This window comes from Agelaius tricolor, unplaced genomic scaffold, assembly GCF_023055355.1.
Source record: "Agelaius tricolor isolate 1412-34295 unplaced genomic scaffold, bAgeTri1.0.p SCAF_7, whole genome shotgun sequence".
In the NCBI taxonomy this organism is placed as follows: domain Eukaryota; kingdom Metazoa; phylum Chordata; class Aves; order Passeriformes; family Icteridae; genus Agelaius; species Agelaius tricolor.
Genome location: NW_027269267.1, coordinates 3,792,810 through 3,805,570, shown reverse-complemented (window position 1 = coordinate 3,805,570; position 12,761 = coordinate 3,792,810). Strand labels below are relative to the sequence as shown.

General features: G+C 42.6%; 1 protein-coding gene across 1 annotated transcript in view; it reads right to left on the bottom strand.

Moving 5' to 3' along the window:
* The window catches only part of PCP4 (Purkinje cell protein 4), a 52,579-nt gene that overhangs the window by 23,352 nt on the left and 16,466 nt on the right, over window positions 1-12,761 (bottom strand). Inside the window, exon 2 of the mRNA XM_071430160.1 lies at window positions 10,019-10,070. Within this exon, the coding sequence (XP_071286261.1) occupies window positions 10,019-10,070 (52 nt within the window). The remainder of the gene's footprint in view (window positions 1-10,018; window positions 10,071-12,761) is intronic.

The window sequence follows — 12,761 nt, the reverse complement described above, 5'->3', positions numbered from 1 at the left end:
TGTTGGGGAATGAGGAGAGATGAATCTCCAAGTTGTGCCAGTCAGCCCAGCCCTATGGATTCCCAAGGTAAATATTCCAGCTCCCACATCCCAATCCTGACAACACCCCAAACAACTCTTGGTGATGCAGGAGCAGATTTATTTCAGAGGTAACTTTAGAGGGGTTAGAAAGATTACTGGCGGGCCGGCTTGAGCTGTGTCCTCCCTTTGGGTCAGCACCAAAGCAGAACTGAAGGCTCCTGCTCCCAAAAACCCACATTTTCCAGGCAGTGCACATTTGTGGAAGGCAGCCAGTTAGGTGCCAGTCAGGGAAAGAAGGCTCCTTCTCCCTGGTGCACAGTCAGGCAGCTCACTGATAATTACAGACTGATTTCCAGAAGAAATATGGCACTTGTCAAAGGCATCATTTCAATTCTGTCTTTCCTCGTTAACACTTGATGGGAACTCCAGCATATTTATGACTCATCCAAAAGGCAAAACCCACCAAAGCATCACCACAGCTTTATTTTCTTTTGTTTAACTACTTCTTCATTTCTAATCACTGACATTTCCCCCCCTAATGACCTTGGCTGATTTTCTAGACAGTTTCTCAGACAGGAGCTGGGCTACTATTGTATTTGTGGGGTGCCCTGTGGCTGGAAGGAATGATGAATCTGACTCCATGTTCTTGAAAGCTAATTTATTATTTTATGATACTATATTATATTAAAGAATGCTGTACTATACTAAAGAATACAGAAAGGATACAGACAGAAGGCTAAAAAGATAATAATGAAAACTCGTGACTCTTTCCAGAGCCTGGACACAGCTTGGCACTCATTGGCCAATGAGTCAAAGTAATTCACACCAGAATCCAATGAAACAATCACCTGTGGGCAAACAATCTCCAAACACACTCCAAAGGAGCAAAACACAGGAGGAGCAAAACACAGGAGAAGCAAAACAGATAATGCTTGTTTTCCTTTTCTCTGAGGATTCTCAGCTTCCCAAGAGAAAAATCCTGGGCAAGGGGATTTTTCCAGAGAATATGAATGTGACAGGCTACCAGCACCTTTCAGGTGTTCAAATTCACAATGAGGCACCTTGTGATGATTTCCTTGGGATTCTCCTCATCTCAACACTGCAGGAATGCTGCAGTTCAACTGAATTCTACCTCCTGCAAAGGAGAAGACTGTGAGGGACCATATAGAAATATATATAACTCCTGTACATGTGTTCATCTCTCACATTTTTAGAAATGCAGCCGGATTTTTGGATGCACTGGCTTTGAGAACATCTCATCCACGCAGGCACACAAGGTTCCCAAGCTGTGTGCAGGCACTGTGTGCAAAACAAAGATCCCATAAATTAATCAAGTTTTTCTCCTGGCAAGCTGGAAAGAAAGAGGTGGGCCAGGGCAAGAATTGTTATTGTTATCTCTATTTTTAAATACTTGGAAGACTCTCAGTTACTATGGTGGTGAGGACCATATAAGTACCTAGACAGATTCACTGGTAGCACAAGTACTGTGTCAAGATTCTCCTTGTCAAAGGTACCAGTTAATAAAATCTTTATATTTTGAAATCCTTTCCCATTTTTGAACTCCTTAAAAAAGCAGGTTTAAAAAGCTGAAATTTTTATTCTATGCTTGTGCTGTTCTGCTCCACTTTTTTTTTTCCTTGTGGGACTTTTGCATTAAAAAAAGAAAAAAAGAAACCCAAAATATGCAAGAAAAAGCTGCATAATTAACATTATATAGCAACATACTGACAAGATATCCTTCATGTGGATAATTCTATTTTTTTGTGTGGGAAGATGGACTTATTTGGGAGTCATGAGAGTGGTTATAAATGATACACAAAATGAAAACTTGTGGGGAATTCCAGAGCCGGGGCACAAGCCAGACTACAAGAGCACTGCTGTTAATTGATGAAACTTTTAATAGAATCTTTTTTTTTTTTTTAAGATGCTTCTTCCCAAACTTTTTAAAAATGAAAGCTGCTCGTTACCAGATGAGGTGCAGCTGTAATGCACAGTGCCAAAGCCAACTTGACAGATAACAGGAAAATAAGAACAATATCTACTCTTTCAGAAGTGTTACTTTAGTTTAGATCAGACATTGATTAAACTCCCCCAGAGACTATTCTGCATGAAACCAGATGGTCACTGCACATGGACAGACACACGTGGGTGAAGGTGAAGTTACAGTGCAGAAGGTGCCCACATTATCTCAAACACACACAAAAATCATCACTTTAGAAGTTTTGTTGCTGGATTAACACCAAAAATTCCTGATCAGAGAAGTTTTGTGAACAATCCTTCACTGCCTTCATGCCCCCAAATAAATAAGCACACAGCATCCCTCTGGGGAGGACTCATGCTCATCCCTGGCCTCTAGAAATGGAAATTCACCTAGGAGAGGAAATAAAGTTCATGTATAATTCCCTTCTCTTCCTCTCAGCATCCTCTCCAGGGAAGATCTGTGAGCAATCCCAGAGCCTTTTTATTAAAGGCTCAATCTGCCTTTAGCTGAGCCCTGCTGGCTGCTGCAGGGATGGGAACATTCCTTGATAAGCACACGAAAATGGGCAAAGGATGGGAACATTCCTTGATAAACACACGAAAATGGGCAAAGGATGGGACATTCCTTGATAAACACACGAAAATGGGCAAAGGATGGGAACATTCCTTGATAAACACCCCAGGATGGGTAAAGGATGGGACATTCCTTGATAAACACACCAAAATGGGAAAAGGGATGAGAACATTCCTTGATAAACACACCAGGATGGGCAGGGATGGGAACATTCCTTGATAAACACACCAGGATGGGCAGGGATGGGAACATTCCTTGATAAACACACCAGGATGGGCAAAGGATGGACATTCCTTGATAAACACACCAAAATGGGCAAGGGATAGGAACATTCCTGATAAACACACCAAAATGGGCAAGGGATGGGACATTCCTTGATAAACACACCAGGATGGGCAGGGATGGGAACATTCCTTGATAAACACACCAGGATGGGCAGGGATGGGACATTCCTTGATAAACACACCAGGATGGGTAAAGGATGGGACATTCCTTGATAAACACACCAGGATGGGCAGGGATGGGAACATTCCTTGATAAACACACCAGGATGGACAGGGATGGGACATTCCTTGATAAACACACCAGGATGGGTAAAGGATGGGACATTCCTTGATAAACACACCAAAATGGGCAAGGGATGGGAACATTCCTTGATAAACACACCAGGATGGGCAGGGATGGGGACATTCCTTGATAAACACACCAGGATGGGCAAAGGATGGGACATTCCTTGATAAACACACCAGGATGGGCAAAGGATGGGAACATTCCTTGATAAACACACACAGGATGGGCAAAGGGATGGGAACATTCCTTGATAAACACACCAGGATGGGCAGGGATGGGACATTCCTTGATAAACACACCAGGATGGACAAGGGATGGGAACATTCCTTGATAAACACACCAGGATGGGCAGGGATGGGAACATTCCTTGATAAACACACCAGGATGGGCAGGGATGGGACATTCCTTGATAAACACACCAGGATGGGCAGGGATGGGACATTCCTTGATAAACACACCAGGATGGGTAAAGGATGGGACATTCCTTGATAAACACACCAGGATGGGCAGGGATGGGACATTCCTTGATAAACACACCAAAATGGGCAAGGGATGGGACATTCCTTGATAAACACACCAGGATGGGTAAAGGATGGGACATTCCTTGATAAACACACCAAAATGGGCAAGGGATGGGAACATTCCTTGATAAACACACCAGGATGGGCAGGGATGGGGACATTCCTTGATAAACACACCAGGATGGGTAAAGGATGGGACATTCCTTGATAAACACACCAGGATGGGCAGGGATGGGACATTCCTTGATAAACACACCAAAATGGGCAAGGGATGGGACATTCCTGATAAACACACCAGGATGGGCAAAGGGAGAGAACCAGGCCAGGAGAACACCTGAGACATCTTTGGTTTGGTTCTGGGCAAACTTTATGTGCAGCTTTCCCCAGGAAAACACCTAAACTGAAACTCAGCAGTTTCCTGCAGTGTTTTTGCCATGCCTTGAGATGGGATTCATCTGGAACTGTTCACTTGGGACTTTTTCTCCTCTGATCTAATCCACCCTCAGCTACAGATCACAGTGTTGAGTTCTCACAGGATTTTTACACCTCTCTCTGAGCCTCAGTGATCTGTACATGACCGAACACAACTTATGTAACCGTGCTGAGGGTTCAGACACATTTGGATTTAGGCTCTGTGAAGGTGTTATGGTATTTGGAGGTTGCAGACACGTCTGGGAATGTTGCTGAGGCACAGACTTTTTATTTTAAGAGATGTGGGATGAGGTACAACAAATCATTCTCATTACACTTCCCAAATCCCCACTAGTACTGGTTAGACTGGATGAAATAGGGCAGAATTTGGCTGAAAGTAGAATAAGAAAGACTACATTACTGGGAGATCATATCCCTTGAAGCACCACTTAAAAGGGATGAGAGAATTTTAGAACCCCACAGTGAAAAGAGACAACAAGGCAAGCTAATTTCTCTGCCAGCTCTTAACCTATCACCCAGGAAAACTCAATATTAATTACCTTCATCCAATACTCCTCATCCTAATTTCTGATTAGTGCTGTAGGGGTGAAATATCAGAGAGCAGCAATTTGAAAGGGTCGGGTGGGGTTTTTTTTACATTGATTCAGCAGTTGCTTGCAATACTGAAAATTCATCTCTTGCCACACAAGTGATGTTTTGTGGGAAAGAAAATACAGGAGCATTGCAATGCAGCAGTTCAGGCTCTGTTCTTTCCTTGGACTAAAAAAAAAATGTGACCTCTAGGGAAGATACAGCAAACCATGTTCCATGAGGTCCTTTGAATATTTATACAAATTACCCTCATGTGTTCCCCTCCCTCCTCAGAATTGTTTTTTCCACCAGTAAGTTTATTTGTAGGGCTGTTCCCAAAACCAGCACATTTTTTTATGCAGTCATTGGAGAATATTAGTGGAAAATTAATTTTGAGTTCTTAAAGAGATATTTATATTAGCCCATACTACAATAATGATCCTGGCCTCTAGCCAGGAATTGAAGCTCTATTAAGCTAAGCACTCTACATAAATAACTATGAAGATTAGTATTCACTCTGTCAGATCTGGGGAGATTTTTTTCCTATTCCTGAGTGCAGTGAGCAGAATTTCCCAAATTTCTTGAGTAGAGGGAGTGGGTGAGTGGACTGTTGATAACACTTCAAGATGCCCATCCCTACACCAGGGAAGTTTACTAGAGAGAGATCTCCATTCTCCCTCACAGAATTGCTTTGCAATTATTTACCCTTACCCTTAATGTTTTCTAGAAGCATTCAGACTGAAGAGACTCCACTTTAGATGTAAAATATAAGAATTTACTTTATTAAATCTGCTGTATCTTCATCTTTTATGTAGAAGCACCCCATGGACAGGATGAAACACAGAATATTTATTCCTGTATAATTTTCTGAATGCCCTAAAGCAGAGCTCATACACTGACAAGTGTTTGGGCATGAGAAGAAACTGAAAATACAACTGACCATCTTGCTGTGATTGGATTAATCCACCATGACATCTCAGTTCATGCAAAACCTACTCATTTTCATTTCACTCAGAGCCAGGAAGGCATTGAATTCGTCCCATGAAAACACTCACTTTGTTATCATAAATATTCATGTTACTGAATGATAAATCTCATCTTCCAAGAAAAAAAATATTAATACCAATTAATAATCACATGCTTTATGTAGTTTGAGAAGAAAGGGCGAGATCTATTAATAGGAAAAAGAGCGATTCTAAATTTGAAGACAGAAATAATTGCTTCTGATGCAATTGTTTCCCTGGCAGTTGTGCTGGGCTATTAAAGAGTAGATTGCATGAGAGCAGCTTGCAAATTACACCACAAGAAAAAAAAAAAAAAACAACACAGAGCAATGTGAAACAGAACAAGAAGTGACAAGTGTTAACCTACAAAGGAACTTTGTGACATTGCCAAGGTCACAGAGAAGAATCACTTATTCACTAAGTATAGTCAGGGGGAACATTCTGTTTTCATATTTGCATCTGCAAATATGATTGTCCCAACTAATCAAACCAGGTGAGCATAAAAGAAATTACAGCTTCTTGTCCCACACTGAGCTGTGTGAAAATAGTACTGCTGTCTTCCCTTTGGATTTTCTACCACAGAGAACAGCCACATTATGGAACAGGGTTACAAGTTACATTTGCACTTTCACAAATAAGCATCTCCTGGGTTTCAGGTAGACTGAGGTCCTTCAAGGTCCCAGTGAGGTTATGGGTTCAATATAGGGTCCAGGCTGTTTAACTGGTTCACCAATGACTTGGATGAAGGGGCAGAAGCCTCCTCAGCAAGTTTGATGATGACACAGAGCTTGGGGTGATGACACAGAGCTTGGAGGAGCAGCTGGTACCCCCAAAGGCTGGGCAGGCTTTCAGAGGGACTGTGACAGGCTGGAGAGATGGGCAGAGAAAAACTGCCTGAAACTCAACCAGGGCAAACACAGGATCCTGCACCTGGGAATAAATAACTCCAGGCACTAACAAAGGCTCGGGGAGACCTGGTGGAGAAGGATGTGGAGTCCTGAGGGACACTGAGCTGTCCCTGGGCCAGCAGAGTGTCCTGGGGGGCATGGGGATGGGCATTGCCAGCAGGACAGGGCTGATGCTGCCCCTGTGCCCAGCCCTGGGGGCACCTCTGGCTGCTGTGTCCAGCTCTGGCTCCTCAGCACAGCAGGGCCAGGAGCTCCTGGAGCTGAGCAAGGGCCTGGAGCAGCTCCGTGCCCAGGAAAGGCTGAGGGAGCTGGGGCTGCTCAGCCTGGAGAGGAGCCCCAGGGAGAGAGAGGGGCCTCAGCCCTGCCTGGCCCTGCCTGGCCCTGGGTCTGTCCCTGTGTCTGTCCCTGCCTGGCCCTGTGTCTGTCCCTGTGTCTGTCCCTGTGTCTGTCCCTGTGTCTGTCCCTGTGTCTGTCCCTGTGTGCAGAGGTCAGAGCAGGCCCAGGCTCTGCTCCAGGCCCAGCAATGGCCCCAGGGCCACGGGCAGGGCCTGAGCCCAGCAATTCCCCTGCACAGGAGGCACAACTTCTGCCCTGGGCAGTGCCCAGCCCTGAGCAGAGCCCAGAGGGGCTCTGGGGGCTCCTCCTGGGGACATTCCAGAGCCATCTGGACCCAGCCCTGTGCCCTGCACTCTGGGATGGCCCTGCTGGAGCAGGGAGGTGGCACCAGGGACCCACTGTGGGCCCTGCCATCTTCACCCATCCTTGTGCACAGCAGAGCAGTCCCTGCTGCTGAAGGGAGGGTTGCTAAGAGCTGCCACTGCTGCTGTGGGGGTAGGAGCTAAACACAATTAAGGATAGACTGTTCCTGTCCAAGGAAGGTCAAACAAGAACATGCATTTGTGCCTACCCAAGCCACCCCTGCTATAAAAGGAATCCTCAGAGACTGCATTTCCCTGAGTGCTGCAGGGTGGCAGCAAGGCCATACATGTCTCAAAGAGGGACACTGCTGATTGCCATGGTCATTATTTTATTTTCTTCAGCTTCGACCTAACCTAGAGGCGAGCCCAAAATTCATTTTCTACTGCAATGCACGAAGAAAGCTCGAGCCCAGAGTGTCTCACTGTGTGAACCAAACCCTGAGAAAAGCCAAGCATCTCTGCTTGTTGTCTGAGCCAGTTTTCAGCAGCTTTTCCTGATCTGTAAACAAGAGAAAAGACAGCAACCAGACCAGTTTGCCTTTGCAAACATTGTCAGAGCATGACTTTTCCTTTTTTTTCCTTTCTTTTTATAGGCTGAAAGAGTTTTTTTGTTTCTCCTCCCTCCATCCTTTTCAACAAGAGGGAAACAAAAGGGAAAGTTTCCTTTTGACAGGGAAACAAACACTTGCAAGAAAAGGCTAATAACATTTAAGACATGGACATATTGCAGACTTCTGGCCAGAAGAACGTGGAACAGAGGATTTATACTGTCTATGTAGGTTTCCAGCACACCCCAATTTTCAGAGCAATAAATCACTGCTTGAGTTTGAACCACACAGTGCTAATAAGGACAAAGAATTGCACATTTCTGCTTCTTTGATTTAGCATTCAATCTCAGGTTCAAAGTTCTGATTCTGCTTTATTTTTATGCAAGCATGTGGGCTGGGGAGATCAGAGGACTCTATTCCATCTCCCCTGCTGCTCCTGTGTTTTATGTAGGTGACAGCTTTTCTGCTATAATTTCATTACAAAAAATAATTGGTATCTATTTACCCAAGATTAACTGTGCATCTGTCTGTGTATGCTATACATAAAATTATGCTACAACTAGAAACATATATATTTTTGAATTAATGATGCAGCCCTTGCTCACTCGAAATCCCTACTAAGAAAAAAAAAAATTGCTTTTAAAAAGGCTGCAGAATCAGTAAATCTAAGCTAAACTTGACAACAGGACGATTTTATTCAGGAAGAAATTTTTATTTGGGAAAGAAATTCAAGGCAAATGAGCTGAGTTCATAATGTGCTCAAACAGAAAAGAGAAAAACATGCTCCCCATGCTGCCCAAATGGCTGACATAATTTTGCTTGCTTTCCTTCCCTGTTAACTTGAAAATGCAAATTGCTTTGCTGTCAGGGTACATTTGTTCCCACTAATTCAAGACATTATAACAAGCCAAAATATTTATTTGTTGGGTTTTTTTTTCCACTCCAATTTGTGTTTTATCATAGTGGGAGCATCATCTATGGATTTCATTTACTGAAACATTATGCAAACAGCCCTTATGGGAAAGTCACCTCCCTGTAATAGGAAAACCATCCATAAAGAAGGCTCTTAATGCTTTAGGATGTGTTGCTTCAAAGGGCCCAAAAATTCTACTCTGACCAACACTTAAAAGGCCAAAACACACATCCAAGGTAACTGCTCAAATGACCCACTGGAAAAGCCTTTTCAGAGAAGGGACTTGCATCTTTTCTGCTTTTCAGGGGATGGGATGGACAATTCTTTTAATGAGAACTGGATGAGCAAACAGAAGCAGAGAGCACATTTTATAGTTCAATCCTCTTTCTGATGCTGCTTCTTTTTCAACTGGCTGTATTAAAAAAAAAAATTGAAAATATTTTCCTTTGAAAAATGTGTCTGATGGTAACCGGCTTTTAATCAATTATCACTTGTGTGTAAAGCATTTCTGCTCCTGTAAGAAATAAAATGAGATTTCAGCTAATAAAACCTCAAACAATTACTGTTTTCCTGAAAATTCCATTTTGCCTTCTTCTGGGGAAAAAAAAAATCACCATTTTTAATTAGAATTGTTTATGCCCCTTACTTAAAGGGTTGACACTGGTGTCTGCCAGCCCCTTTGTTAAGGGCTGAACAAGCCCCATGAGTCACCCCTTGGAGGAGTGGAGATGAGTCCAGACTCACTCCAGGGATGAAATTTGCCATCTGGTCCTTCCATGAGAGCTGCTCCATCCATAGCTTCTCTCCAGCAACACTCAAATGAGCTCTAAACAGGTGGATTTTAACTTTGGTGTCTTAGTTCTGGGCCTAAAGTTAGGTAGGATTCATCAGACTACAGAAATTCTATGAGCAAATCCTTTGAAACTTTATTTCTCTTCACCTTCCTCGTTCATGGAGCAGCTCATAATACCCCACCTTGTTTTTTGGTGTTTCACACATATCTGATCTTGTTTCAGCCCCACCTGTGTCTGCTCTGACTTCTGTGAAGTCCTTTGGTTTACCAGAGTACACACTCAGAAAAGAGATTCTACTTCAGCAAAGGGTTTAAACGTGCAAATAAAAAGAAAAACCCACTGAAGCCCTTCCAGTTTCTCAAACACAATCAAAAGATAACTTATGACACCAAAGCCTTCACTACAGACACCTCTCACTACAGTTAAAAGTATTTTGGCTCCATTTTACTCAGTATTCTCCATCCAGAAATAAAGACAACCCTTACCATTCTCACCAGACGTCTTGTCTTTCCCATTTGTAGCCCCGGTTCCTTGTCTCTGTTAAGGGAGAAAAAAAATAGAAAACAAGAGGTTAGAACACACTTGAACATGCATTTTCCCCTTGGAATTCCTGGTAATTACAGCCTGATTTCTCCTCAATACATTGGATAATCCATTCACCCTCAAGCAGTGCTGCTTTGAGACACTGCCAGTGAACCAGGAATGCTTAGTTCCATTTCAAGGCTGGACTCTGGGATCCTGGAGTTCTTTTCCAATAGAAAAAAACTCAGCTTTAGGTCCAGCTGCATCACTGCTTGTGCCCCTGGATGTAATTTTCACCATGAGTGCTATGTATGTGTGTAATCAGGTTCCCAGCAGTACAAGGGTAGGAGATACTCTGCAGCATTTCATTTCTTCAGCTCCTTGCTGTGCCTCCCCTTCCATGACTCAGGAGGGCTACAGGGAAGTTGTGAGCTTTTACAGGGACAAAATTATAAGGGTCAAAGCCAGCCTGAAGTTAATTTGGACAATGCCACGAAAAAGACACAATAACAACATTCCCTAGAAATACATTTGCAAGGGAAGGAGGACTAAGGAGAATCTCCAGATCTCATTTTGGCTAGAAGATTCAGTTTCTGCTTTGGCCACAAGAGAAGATGGAATTTCCCACTTTAATTCACTTTCTCCAAAGAACAGCCTCCTGAATTTCCATGAAAAAGAACTGATTTAGATCACTCTGCCAAGTGACAGGTGGCAAACACCAAGGCAGTGGCAATATTCACAGTGGCAGAGTACCAGAGTGGTTACAATAGCAGGAACTTCCCAGCTTAGGAGTGGTCATTCTGTGAAAATTATTCCCCAGAGAAAGCACCCCAAGGTGGATAAAGGTATTTAAAGGATATGGCAAAACTAATATTTCTTATGCAAAATTATTCATGCTTGTGTGTGTTACTGAACTAAAGAAATAGTCCTTTAGGGTTGTACATGTAGGAATCTGGAAATGTTAAAATCAGAGAATAAATGCAGCTGCACTCAGCCACCAGAGGCAGCACATCCTCAAGCACCAGGGAAGTGAACAGCACTGCAAACCAAATGGTTTTTACCAATAGCTGGACAGTCATTTTCTCCCAAGAAAATTCATACAGCCATACTTATCTGAAGACATTTTCTCTAAAATTTCTGGTTAAAACCTTCTCTGCTTTGGTTTCTGTCTTTTGCCTTTCCAAGCAGTGGTATTTCCAAAGTATTTTTTGTATATAATAGACCTAATCATGAGGTAAGAACAAAACCTTCATGTGTGCTCTTAGCTCTGACATGGAAAATGGAAATATATTTGTTTTCTCCCTGGAGCCTCTGAGCCAAGACAAAAACTTGGCCAATAACAGAGAATGGGATTCTAAAGGGATGAACACCTTTGACAAAAGCATAAGTTACCAAAGGCCAGAAATCAATACATCCCCCAACAGCCAGTTTTGCTTTGTGCCTTTATTTAATGTCTGGTTAATAATTCCATGTTTCAACTCTAAACTGCACTTTAAAGAAGATTTCAGTGTTCATTTACAAAATACTTTACTTTTCCTATCAATAAAAAGTACCTATATTCCTTTTTCTTCCCCTGTATATTTTTAAAGGCTTTTCCAAGTTGTGTTATTTCCTGAGCATTTCAGGCTGTGCTACTTAAGCTTTATGAAAGCTTCTCTTTCCTCCCTAGGCTATACCTGTCAGGTTCAGTCTGCTTATGATGGAGTGCTGGAATATGGATTCACACATTTATTTCGTGTCTCGAGATTTCCCCTTGGGGAGAGCAGAATGTTGTCAAAGAAAAAGAATAAAAACTTGGGTTTGGTAAATTAAGGTTTTTCTATTCATGAGGTCACGGTATTTTTCTTTAAGTCTGAAATCAGTTGCAATATTCTGCAGCCATTTGTTTGATTGGTGACCGCTGAACTTGTACAGAAAGAAACCTGAAAGTGTGCCAAGCCAGCTTCTGAGAGCTTTTCCTTTGGTTATAGATGTATTTTGATCTATAAGCCCTGTGCTGTCTTCCAAGTGACTGCAATGGATTTGAAAGTCAGAATCAGCTGCTCATTAACAAGGCACTGAAACTCAGGAAAAAGCCAGATACAATGGGATCATCCTCCTGCAAAGCCTTTGGTCTTTTATTTCAATCCATTCAGTGGACCTACTTTTCAAAACATTTTCAAGGTGTTGGTATTATTAGCAGCTAGAGTTTCTTTTTTCTTCCATCACAGAACAAAGCTGAGCTTTTTAATGTGGTTCAGAGCAAAAGGGGACTGAACACGAGGAGGAGTTACTGGGGGTATTTTCAAGGAGCAATGGATGAAATGCTGGAATAGCAGATTTTGTCCATAGATAAAATAGATGAAATTAAAATCACTGAAATACAAGAAAAGCAATAATAATTTCTGGGATCTGATAGGCTGAACAGCCTCAGCTCCCTCAGCCTTTTCTCCCAACAGAGAATTCCCATCCCCTATAGCTTGTAGCCAGCTCCCTTCCTTCAGAGACTGCTTCTGCAATTCCACAGCATCTTTTAAGGCAAGCACCAGGACAGAAACATTGAATAAACTTTCCACCAGGCATCAAAGAAACATCAGAGCTGAAATGAACACGAGTGCAGACCTGTAATGATTTTACAGTAAAACATGATAAACAGTTTTGTTGCTATGTTGCGTAGGAGGAAACAGAGTTTATGACTGCTTCAGGCTATATTAATTTTTAACTCAG